This window comes from Schistocerca americana, chromosome 8 (genome assembly GCF_021461395.2).
Source record: "Schistocerca americana isolate TAMUIC-IGC-003095 chromosome 8, iqSchAmer2.1, whole genome shotgun sequence".
Taxonomy (NCBI): Eukaryota; Metazoa; Arthropoda; class Insecta; order Orthoptera; family Acrididae; genus Schistocerca; species Schistocerca americana.
In genome coordinates, this window is record NC_060126.1 from 296,167,635 (window position 1) to 296,179,277 (window position 11,643).

The following is an 11,643-nucleotide window of genomic DNA, read 5'->3' on the forward strand; positions in this document are numbered from 1 at the left end:
TTTCACATATCTTTTTGTAGTTTCTAATTTTAATGTCTGCTGTTACTTTGATTTTGTTTTATAAATTACAAAACATTTCACTTGTGAATAAAGTGTTGAATCCTGTCTAAGACAGTACCTGACAGTGGTGCTTCACGTATCAAAAGTAAGATTCTTTTATAAATTTGTTTATGATGCAATGATTTACAGTTCAGCTGACAGGAGAAAAAAAGTTTCAATCTTAACTTCCTATTGACCTAATGATACTGAGGTCATTAGAAAGAAATCACTATCTCAGATGGTCTTCAATAGAGAAGGAAATCAGCCATGACCTTACTGAAGGAACTCTATCAGGCAAACAGGGAAAAACTAAACTGGAATGGCTGAATGGAAATTACCTTACTCTTCCAGAATATGCATTTTGGCATAATGGTACAAAATACAAAGTCTGTTCAAAAAATTCTGGAACTTTGTCCACAAATTTTTCTACACTTACCTTTTACTTATCTGCTGGTCTCCTTTGAAACACTCTCCTCCACAGCTGACAAGGGAACCTCCCCATCGCACCCCCCTCAGATTTAGTTATAAATTGACACAGTGGATAGACCTTCAAAAACTGAACACAGATAAATCGAGAAAACAGGAAGAAGTTGTGTGGAATTATGAAAAAATAAGCAAAATATACAAACTGAGTAGTCCATGTCTAACACATACAACATCAAGGATAATGAGAGCCGAGGAGCGCCGTGGTCCCGTGGTTAGAGTGAGCAGCTGCGGAACGAGAGGTTCTTGGTTTGAGTCTTCCCTCGAGTGAAAATTTTACTTTCTTTATTTTCGCAAAGTTACGATCTGTCTGTTCATTCATTGATGTCTCTGTTCACTGTAATAAGTTTAGTGTCTATGTTTTGCAACCACACCGCAAAACCGTGCGATTAGTAGACGAAAGTACATGCCTCTCCAGTTGGAACCGAAAATAATTGATCGCAAGGTCATAGATCAACACAGGAAAACACGTCTGATATATTCTATACGACACTGGTGACGGCATGTGCGTCACATGACAGGAATGTGTTGTTGACCCACCTAACTTGCACACCTGGCGAATGGGTAAAAAAATTCTTCTACCTTGCCCAATTTAGGTTTTCTTGTGGATGTGATAGTCACTCCCAAAAAAGTGATGAAAACATAAGAGTTTGTCACATAAACTGCAACAAATGAATGCAAGAGTTTCACAGTTGCACAGTTTTCCCTGTGCTCTGTCAAAACATATGTTTTTTACGTTTTCAAATGTTTCCGTGTGTAGACCGTCAAATCCTGCATATGTCCAAGCAAATCTGAACATGTCCTGGAATTTTGGAGAGCGAAGTTGATTATGTGTGAGTGCATGAACTTTGATAATTGTCTGAAAACAAAAAATTAAATTTTTTACTCGAGGGAAGACTTGAACCAAGGACCTCTCGTTCCACAGCTGCTCGCCCTAACCACGGGACCACGGCGCTCATAAGCCCACATTCTCCTTGATGTTGCCTACATTGTTTGTATATTTTGCTTATTTTTTTCATAGTTCCACACAACTTCTTCTTGTTTTCTCGATTGATCTGTGTTCAGTTTTTGAAGGCCTATCCCTGTGCCAACTTATAACTAAATCTGAGGGGGGTGTGATGGGGAGGTTCCCTTGTGAGACACTACTCCCAATGAGATTTCCTCTTCCAGAAACAGTCTTTGTATGCCTCTCGCAATGCATAAAGCACCGCCTGCAAATTTTCTTTTATCTCATCTATTGTTTCAAATATTTATGCTTTCAATGGGTTTTTCAACTTTCGAAATAAAAAAGTCTGCAGGGGCCATGTCTGGAAAGTATGGAGGTAGAGGAAGCAGAAATATTTTGTTTTTGTGCAATAGTCATGCACCAATAGGGATGAACGTGTGGTTGCATTATCATGATTCAAGAGGTATGAATTGTCTCGCCACATTTCAGGCCATTTCCTTCTCGCATTTTCTCACAGGTATCCCAACACATCCTGATAGAACCAATGATTACCAGTGTGTCCCTTTGGCATGAATTCATGATTAACTAAGCCTTCAAAGTCAAAGAAAACTATCAGCATGCCTTTGACATTTGATCTGAACTGAAAATCTTTTTTTGGTATTGGAGAAACTTTCCTGTCCAGTTATGAAGATTGAACCTTGCTCTCTGCATAATAACCATAGAACCATGTCTCATCACCAGTTATGATTCTCTGAAGTAACATCTCTTTCTCATTTGCAGAATCCAAAAGCTCTTCACAGATTGCGAGGCAAAGGCCTTTTTGGTCTTGACTCATGAGCCATGGGATGAACTTGGCAGCAACAAGATGCATTCCAAAATGCTGTGTCAGGATTTTATGACATGATCCAACTGAAATGTTACATCCTTCTGCAGTCTCCTGGACAGTCGATCATCAATTGGCACACGCAATTTCATTGATGTTCCTGACATGAGCATTATCGGTAGATATCGAAGGGCATCCTGAACAAAGATTATCTTTAACTTCTGTCCAGCTGTTTTTAAACTGTGTGAACCTTGCATAACACTGAGTATGGCTTAAGCACTCAGCATCATAGGCTTCCTGCATTGTTTGGTGTGTCTCTAAATGCTTTTGTGAGTTTCATGCAAAATTTAATGCAGACGTGCTGCTCCTCTAACTCTGCCCTCTCAAAATTTGCAAACTGTGTGAGATAATGTTCTACTCAACACAGCACTGCATAATAACTAAGAGACAATCAACAATAAATGTTCTGGCAGTTGCATGTTAAATATAGGCATGTGTAGGTATGCCAACTGCATTTCGCTACAAAACACCTTTGGTGTTAAATTGCAAATGTTCTGGAATTTTTTGCACAGACTTCATATAAGGTTAATCAGTCATGAATGTGAGAGATTAGCTGACACAAAATATTCCAAAATTTAAATGCAATAATACAGCGAACCAATGTACAACTAAACAAAACAGTATTTCCTCCCTCTTCATGCAAAATGCTTGCAGTACCTTTGCCCCACTTACTGGCAAAGTTCTTTTCTGTAGACTTACCAACAGTTTTAATGTTATTGTTCTAGGTGCCAGCATCCATGAGTGGAATGAGAGCACAGAGCTTTGAATACCCTCCACACCAGCAACGGATGCCATTGCGGGCACAATTGTCTACCAATGGTTGCCCTTATGATGGATCAGCCCAACAGACACCACTCTGCAGTACAGATACCACACTGAGTTCGTTGCCACCTGTACCACCACGAGGACAACCATATGTGCCATCAGATACCTGAGAGTGTATAATATCTGGATGACATGCCTCATGTTTTGCTCATCCATACAGAACGCTACTCTCCACTAGAACTCTAGTGATACAGTATTATTTCATAAATGAAACAAACAGGAATTTTTTGTACAGGACAATTCACTGACTGAAAAAAATATCTTCTTTTTCCACTTTTTTTAATGGCTTTGGTGAGAAATAGTGTGGCGCTTCTAAGTATTTAGTGTAGTCCGATTGCGGACCAAAATGAAGTTCTTCCAGTGAAACTATTGACTGTGAATGGAATGAAGAAAATAAGTAAACACTACAGACTTTTACATGGTACTGCTGTTATCCTGATAATGCCTTCACACAGTCCATTTGGTTCAGCTGTGGACTGTGAGAACTCACCAGATAGTGCCAACAGGGTATTATACTTAGAAATCATTTTCAGTTATAACTTGAAAATATATTACTATTAGTTTGTCTCTAAAAGGAAATTCTATGAGAATTATTCATTAATTCATCAATGCCTGCTTACCAGTTATATCACTGAACCTTGAACATCAGAAAACATCTATGATTGCATATCACACAGTTGTTGCTTGAAAGAGAGAAAAATGATGTATTTTGACTATCCAAGTGTGGGAAACTCAATAGTTTGTAAATTAATAAATAAATTATTGTGGAGAGAATGAAAATTATTAGTACATGATGGATGTGGCAATCCAAACATTGCATAATAATGAAAATGCGTGAACGTGAACTATCGATGATACGCAACAGATGTACCTCAAACTTAATAATTTTAATTTCTTATACTTGGACATATATTGTCTCTTTCACACATATCGTTTCTTAATGTACAAGAGAAATGTGGTGCCATCTGAAAATAAATGCTGTCAGTTTGCAGAAAAGGTAAAAGCAATAAAACCCTTGGTCCGATAAGTTCAATTTTTTAAAATTGTGTGCCAAGATATGTTGCAAATAACGAGTAATAGATAAAAGACACTCAGTAGGCTCTAATGTTTCCATATCAATAGTTCCCTTAGAACTTGTTAGCCTTTGAGAAAGGTATATAGTGAAAAGTTGGATGTAAAGTAAGATGCTAAACATACATTGAAGAAAAATAGGAATCTTCACAAAATCAGAGAAAGGAAAAAGATGAGTAGGGAAGGCTGAGGATAAATAAGGTTCTTTAAATGTTAGTACATTGTCAATGACCCAATAGTAGTTTATATAACCGTACCATCAAAAAACTCAATGCTGAGAGAAGAAAAGGAGAGGGCTTAGCTATACTGGTTAATTTGTCATATAAGATGTCAGGAAAGGTGGTTTTTCATATCAATTTTGGTAAGAATATATACTTGTTCACTTCAGTGAATCTAATTTGGAGAGAACAGTTCATTCATTCCTACGCTGTATTATTGTTGAATGTGTGACTTTTATTCTGCTTATGTCTGATATTGACAGATAAATGTCACTACCAGTTAGTATTCATTTAAAGGTATCACTTTGATGGAAATTTTTTCTGCACTAATTTGCTTCATTGATAAATAATGAAAACAGATGCCAGCAGAAGATGAACTAAAAAGTTATATATCAAGATTACAATTTGTGGAAAGGATGTTGTAATATTTAGTCTACACAAATATTGTATAATGCTAATCAGATTGTATGGGTGATGTAATGCTGTTTTCACACAGAAAAACAGTAATATCACACAGATAACTTTTACAGCACGTGACAGTTTGTAAAATACACTGAATAAAATTGTACTGGATTCCCACAGTTAATGCCATGAATGCATTTTCTGCCTTAGGCTTTCAATAATTCATATTACTGATGTGCTGCAATATTCATAATTTCCATATATTACAGAAAAAGCTAACTGTGAGTAATCGTATTGGTATTTATCAGTCCCATTACAAATTCTGCTCTGTTATCTTCATACTCCCATCACAATTATATGGTCTGTGTTCACTGATACATATTGAGCAAGACTTCTGCAGTTTCCTTATGGATGTATCCATTTCATATCCCACCTGCAGTACCAGCGTCACAAATCTATGTCATAGAAATGTTGATTACCATTCAGTTTTTCACAACCTCCACCATATTTACCTCAATTTCGTACAGGTAAATTCTTTATCATCTAGTCTCCTCCCTCCCTCCCTCATTCCTCCCTCCCTCCCTCCTGATATTATCTCATTCTGTTCCTATCTTCAGAAGTCTGTCAGCACCTCATGCAGTTAAAGACTGTGAGAATGTGATATATCACCCCTTAACACATTTTGTCATCTGCAAAGAAGAATCTCTGTCTGTCCTATTACTCTGTTAACAAACTTTAGTTTGAAAGGTGAATAATGTATTCTATTTGTGACATGTAATAGCATTTTCAAGATAGGTGATAAACTTGTAGAAACAACTCTTTCTTTTTTGTTATCTCTTGCAGTCAATCATTTAAGAACGGTAAAATTTCAGATATTGCTGCTGCACTAAATTAGTGTAGAAAAGAAAGTAACTACACTATTCCATTATCACAGAAAATCTTGGATGGCATGCAATAAATAACAGTAAGCACTCACTGTATTGTAGAAGTGTTGAGCAGTAGATGAGTACTTAAACTATAAACTGTAGATTATCATACAAACTTGCTTTTGTCTTTCCGTGTGATTTATGCATAAACGCAGCCACATCAAATTCTGCTGTAATGACAGCACATAACTTTAGGTGCATCCACCTTTATGAATAGCAACTAATGAACTAGTAGAAGGTTGACTATCAACAGGGAAGTGCAGTTGGGCACAAAATGATAAATTTCAATTGCTGCTTCACATCCAACAGCATTTGCATCCTTCAGTCCCTTCCAGCCTGCTAGCTCTCTTTGACACCAGCTACTCTGAATTATATCATTAGAAGTTGCCCTCTATCACATGAAGGAGTCCTGCAAATCCCCTGGCCTCCAGCTTTGCTAGTCCTTGTCCTGTACCCACTTCAGTTGCACCTTTCTTTCCTCCCTCATCACCCTCTGACTCCTCACTACTTCACTCTAGTACCCTCACCCAACAGGTTTCTTATCCTATGAATTCTCATCCACAAAACAGTTCTCTCAGCAGTCTGTATTTTCCTCTATTCTATCTTGCCCATTCTCAGGAAACCTGTCCGTGTATCTTCTTGTGCCAGAGATATGGTAAAGATCGTGTTTAAGACCATAATTTAATTTTACACTTTTACTAGTACTCCCCCTGCTCGTATTTTTATTTCTTCTCTTCTGCTGTTCATTTTCTTCTCCACTTTCCCAAAACTTTCTTTACCTCGGAACCCTTTCCACTTCTTAAATTTGATTCTGTGTATATATATGAAGACAGTAACTGTTCTTGAAAGAACAGAATACTGTTGATGACCGTGCAGCTTTTCCCTGGAATAAAAGATGACTAACTGAAACCCTCAGCTGCTGACAGGTGTTGTTGATATACCTCAATGTGGACAGCTGAAAATGTGTGCCCCGACCGGGACTTGAACCCGGGATCTCCTGCTTACATGGCAGACGCTCTATCCATCTGAGCCACCGAGGACACAGATGAATAGCGCTACTGCAGGGACTTATCCCTTGCACGCTCCCCATGAGACTCACATTCCCAACTGTCCACAATTCTACATATGTAATGTACCTTATAGATATTTGCCCATTCACTCATTACGCGCGCACGCTTTGGCGATTCACGTAAGAGTTTGGGCAACCTGTGCGCATTCGCACAGACGAAGGTCAATGGCTTGGGTAGCCTTTAACTACATATATGAAGACAGTACCCAAGGTCTATAAGGTACATTACATATGTAGAATTGTGGACAGTTGGGAATGGCTTGGGTAGTCTTTAACTACATATATGAAGACAGTACCCAAGCCATTGACCTTCATCTGTGCGAGTGCGCACAGGTTGCCCAAACTCTTACGGGAATCGCCAAAGCGTGCGCGAGTAATGAGTGAATGGGCAAATGTCTATAAGTTACATTACATATGTAGAATTGTGGGCAGTTGGGAATGTGAGTCTCATGGGAAGCATGCAAGGGATAAGTCCCTGCAGTCGCGCTATTCATCTGTGTCCTCGGTGGCTCAGATGGATATAGCGTCTACCATGTAAGCAGGAGATCCTGGGTTCGAGTCCCGGTCGGGACACACATTTTCAGCTGTCCACATCGAGGTATGTCAACAACAACTGTCGGCAGCTGAGGGTTTCAGTTAGTCGTCATTGATTCTATGTTTTGTTCTGCCTTCAATTTCTTGGTTATATGTGTCACTCTCATCTAGATAGTCATTCACTTTTTAAGCCAGTTGATTTAAATTTTACCTTGTCATATTGGACAATTTCTCTTTTAAGTCTTATAAAACTCATGATTTGGATAGGTTCATAGAATATTAGTGTTCTTTTACTTGTTTTTACCTACAGTTTTTTGATAATGTTTGTGCACCATTGTGTTGTATCATAACTCAGTGGTTTCTGCTGTTCTTCTGTTTCCTAATATCTTTCTCACAGTCTTCCTGTTGTTTTCTTTAATTTCTTCATTTTCTTTTATTGATCCTATAATGAGCATTTCTTATGCATATGTGCATTCTTGTGAAATTATTGACTTGTAATGAGGAATTTTCACATTCATAAAGAATGATTTTTTTGAAATATTATAAACATATTTTGTGGAGTTGGATACTAAATCCATCTTTTCAGTGTTACTTTGGTAACTTCCTTTTCTCCCTACATTATGTTCGATGAGGTCTTCTAGGTACTTAAATCTACCTACTCACCATTAAAATTAAATATAAACAATGGTCTTTCTACTTAATTTAAGTCATACTGTTTGTCTGCTTTTTTTTAAATTTTTAATTTTGTTCTGCTATCTTTGCTCTGTGTTCCACTCTTGCTAAATTATCTAGAAATGCTTAGCAATAAATTTTGAGAGTGATCCTTTACCAGATAATTATTACTTGAATTTTAATGTTAGATTCTGCAAGTATCTTTCTCCATTCTCTGACCAATTTTCAGTTAAACAAATCTGGAGATAGTCAGTAACCTTCTCCTATAAAACTCCTTTCTTAATTTCAAGTGCATGTTATTTATCCCACAAATTTCACTTTATACTTTGTGTCGGCTGGTATCTCTTGTATAATCTCCTATGTTTAGTTATCTAATCCAAATGCAGCCATGATTTTCGGAAAGGCGAAGGCTATATATAGGTGCGAAACCTTTGCTTTAACCTATAAAGGAACGTCAGTAGTCTTTATCTCTTTTAATTCTTTGTAGTAATATTAGCTTCAGATTATTGATTCCTTCTGTTCAGTGCTTAACTCTCCTAAAGACTTCCAGATGTTCTGCCCCCTACATGACTATTGGCAAATTGCTATTAACCTTGCCTGCATCAAGGCAAGTACCTGTGCTGTTTTATTCTTGTGCAGTGTTGTAGACCTTGCTCTTCCCTTCCATTCTTTCATTCCTCCCTCTTCCTGTCTTACTTCTTCATTTCTCTCATTCTTCACAATGTGACCCCCACCTCACTCACATGACAATTCCAGGTTGAGGTAGATGTGTATATGTTTACCCTCAAAAGGAACACAAGCTCATAAACAGAGGTAGCATGTTCCAGTTCTTTTTTAGCTGTTTTTCTGTTGTTGAACACCCACACCATGTTGTTGGTAGTTATTGTTATTGATCTCATTGTTCATTTTGTCCATATTTTGTGTCATTCATCTGACTAATTGATCATACAGCATGATATCTTCATGTATAATTCTACCTGATAGTTACAGAAGTTGGCTACCTTCTTCTAATAATTATTACAACATTCTGGAAATAAGAAGATCCAAAGAGATAAAATACATCAACATATTATGAAAGAGCTTTTGTCCTCAACAGGGGAAACATAACACCTTGAAATCTGAAATGACCCATAACATTACTAGCAGAAGATCAATATGTTTTGTTTGTTACTATCAACACATTAAATTAGTTTTACTTATACTTGTTTTTTCACATTTTTTCCAGACATCATACCTTTCTGTCATTTGCTGACATTTCTATCCTTTTTGGAGGTTTTTAACATTTCCCTTCCTATCATTGTATCCAAGTTTGTCTTATTTTATTTATTATTACATTCTAAAAACTCCATCTTAACTCCTACATTTGCCATTTTGGTAATGCAACAAGTGGTACACTCACTGTCATATGTTGTCAGTTCGTTTGTAAGCTCTCATTACTCTCCTTCAAAAATTGTCTGAATAAATATCCATAGTAAAAAGTTGTTAATTCATGGCCGTCTTTAATGCCTGGAATATGAAGATTTCTTAAAAGACTGGTTTATGTAGACATTTCTCAATAACTTCTGTCCACAACTACTTGTCCACTTACAACAATAAAAAAATAATGCTAAATACTGACAAGAATTTAACCAAAGACAGTGCTTCCAGGCATAGGCAGAGTCATTCATTAAAGGTGAAAAAATCTATAGTTTGCTATTTCCATTAGGAATATTACACAGACAATCCATCTGATGTTTGCAGACTGTCACTTGGATACCAAAAATTTGCATACTTACAATATAAGAATAAAAGTGTTAATATATTTGACTGTTAAATATCAGTGACTGCCAGAGTTTATAAATGCCACAGCAACTGTGTAACATGCAATATCTCTTAGATGGCTATATAACTGTCATATTCCTATTTGGGATAAAACAAAATAGAGCTTTAAAAACTGGAGAGAAAAATTTAATCTCATGAAAACAGGTGCTCATTCTCAAAGAAATGAGTGAATTGTTTGTAGAAAAATTAATTTTTGCTTTCTAAAAAGGCTATTTCCTTCTCAATATAAAAGATATACAACATTTAAGTCCTGCCTCCCTACTGATTGTACATTATATTTGTTGTTATACTTTTGACTCATTTTGAATCATGTAACATGTATTATATGTTTATCTGTTAATTTTTTAGCTACTCGTAGATCTTTAAAAGAAGTGTTGCAGACATGCGGCCACAAGCTTTTCAATAATTATCTGGTATGTTGTCACATACTCTGCAGCTATGTTCCTGGTATCAGAATGACTTGACATTAAATAATTATGCTTTAATAACTTCTGTTGTAATAATAAAATGATAATTAATAATTATCATTAAGCACAAGTAATAACTAACTTTTTAAACATTAGTCATTTTTAGAATCAAGTGAAAGTTAAATGTCCTTTGGCAAAGTATCAGAGTGATGCTTAGCTACGGGTGCTCAAAATAAGAAGTGGATTTGATGATGTTTTGAGGACACAAAAGTATGGTAATGCAGCTATGCAAACCATTGAAGCAAGTCAATTGTTTCCACACCAACTGTAGTAGGCAAGAATGTTGCAGCTATTTAAAATTATACTTCAGTTTTAACTTTGGTAATTTCCCCATTTAGAGGAATTTATTTTACATATTCACATTATTTTAACTGAAAATAAAATTCTCCGAGTTTCTTCCAGTGTAGTGCAGGAGACACACCAAATATTTTATTTTGTCTTTGTATCAGCCGTCCAGAGAGAAAAATGGAATTGTGCAGCCACGGTGGCATGAAGTAAATGTTGCGAATGAGACACTATGGTGCATTTTGGTAATAAGTAAAATTAACATCTTATTTTGTTGCTTGTTGAATACCTAGGATGTTCAACCTCTTTACACTCTTTCTAAATACATTATGAAAACTCCAGTCTCTAGTTACATTAATGCAATATTGTTACAATGCCTGTTATGTATAATTATTGTATGGTTAAAATTTGCAGATATATATTGAGTACATATATACCTCTGTCACAGTTTTAATGAACTATGAATAGTTATCCTGAAATTTATAGCTCAATTGTATTGAAATTATAACCAGTTTATATAGATTATTGACTGTATATAAGATTCTATATAAATTTGATGTAATGATGAAAGTCAAAAATATTAATGTTTTTAAAGTTATTGTTAAATGAAATTGTACAAGGAATGTGTCCTCTGTACAAATTAAAAATGTATAACTGTATATGTCTTTGGTATATGTATTTTAATTTCATGTACACACAAGGAATAAGACACCAAGAAGAGCCTGGATTTTCCATTTTGCTAAGAAATTTGGGAAATTCTGGGCACCAAATCTCAAGTAAATAAATATATGTACAGCAAGTATACAATTTTCATACCTTGTTTCCTACCCTCAGAGTCCCATCAGTTGCACCAGTTTACTTTTCTCTGTTGGCAGCTCTCTTATATATATCCTCGAGTCATAGTTCTGCTTATTTGGATGTGCCATTGAAACTCTCCATAAGTCTGCTCTTAAATGAGAAAAATATGCAGCAAATTAAACATATCAAATGAAATTTAGTTAA

At 36.0% G+C, this 11,643-nt stretch overlaps 1 protein-coding gene and 1 non-coding gene across 2 annotated transcripts in view; one reads left to right on the plus strand and one right to left on the minus strand.

The window, feature by feature from the left end:
• The window catches only part of LOC124545781 (atherin-like), a 75,381-nt gene extending 72,095 nt beyond the window's left edge, over positions 1-3,286 (plus strand). The window contains exon 8 of the mRNA XM_047124728.1: positions 3,077-3,286. Coding sequence (XP_046980684.1) covers positions 3,077-3,286 — 210 coding nt within the window. The remainder of the gene's footprint in view (positions 1-3,076) is intronic.
• A 3,473-nt stretch (positions 3,287-6,759) lies between these two features.
• On the minus strand, positions 6,760-6,833 carry Trnat-ugu. The gene has a single exon. It is a non-coding gene; the product is annotated as a tRNA-Thr (tRNA).
• Between the last annotated feature and the right edge of the window lie 4,810 nt (positions 6,834-11,643).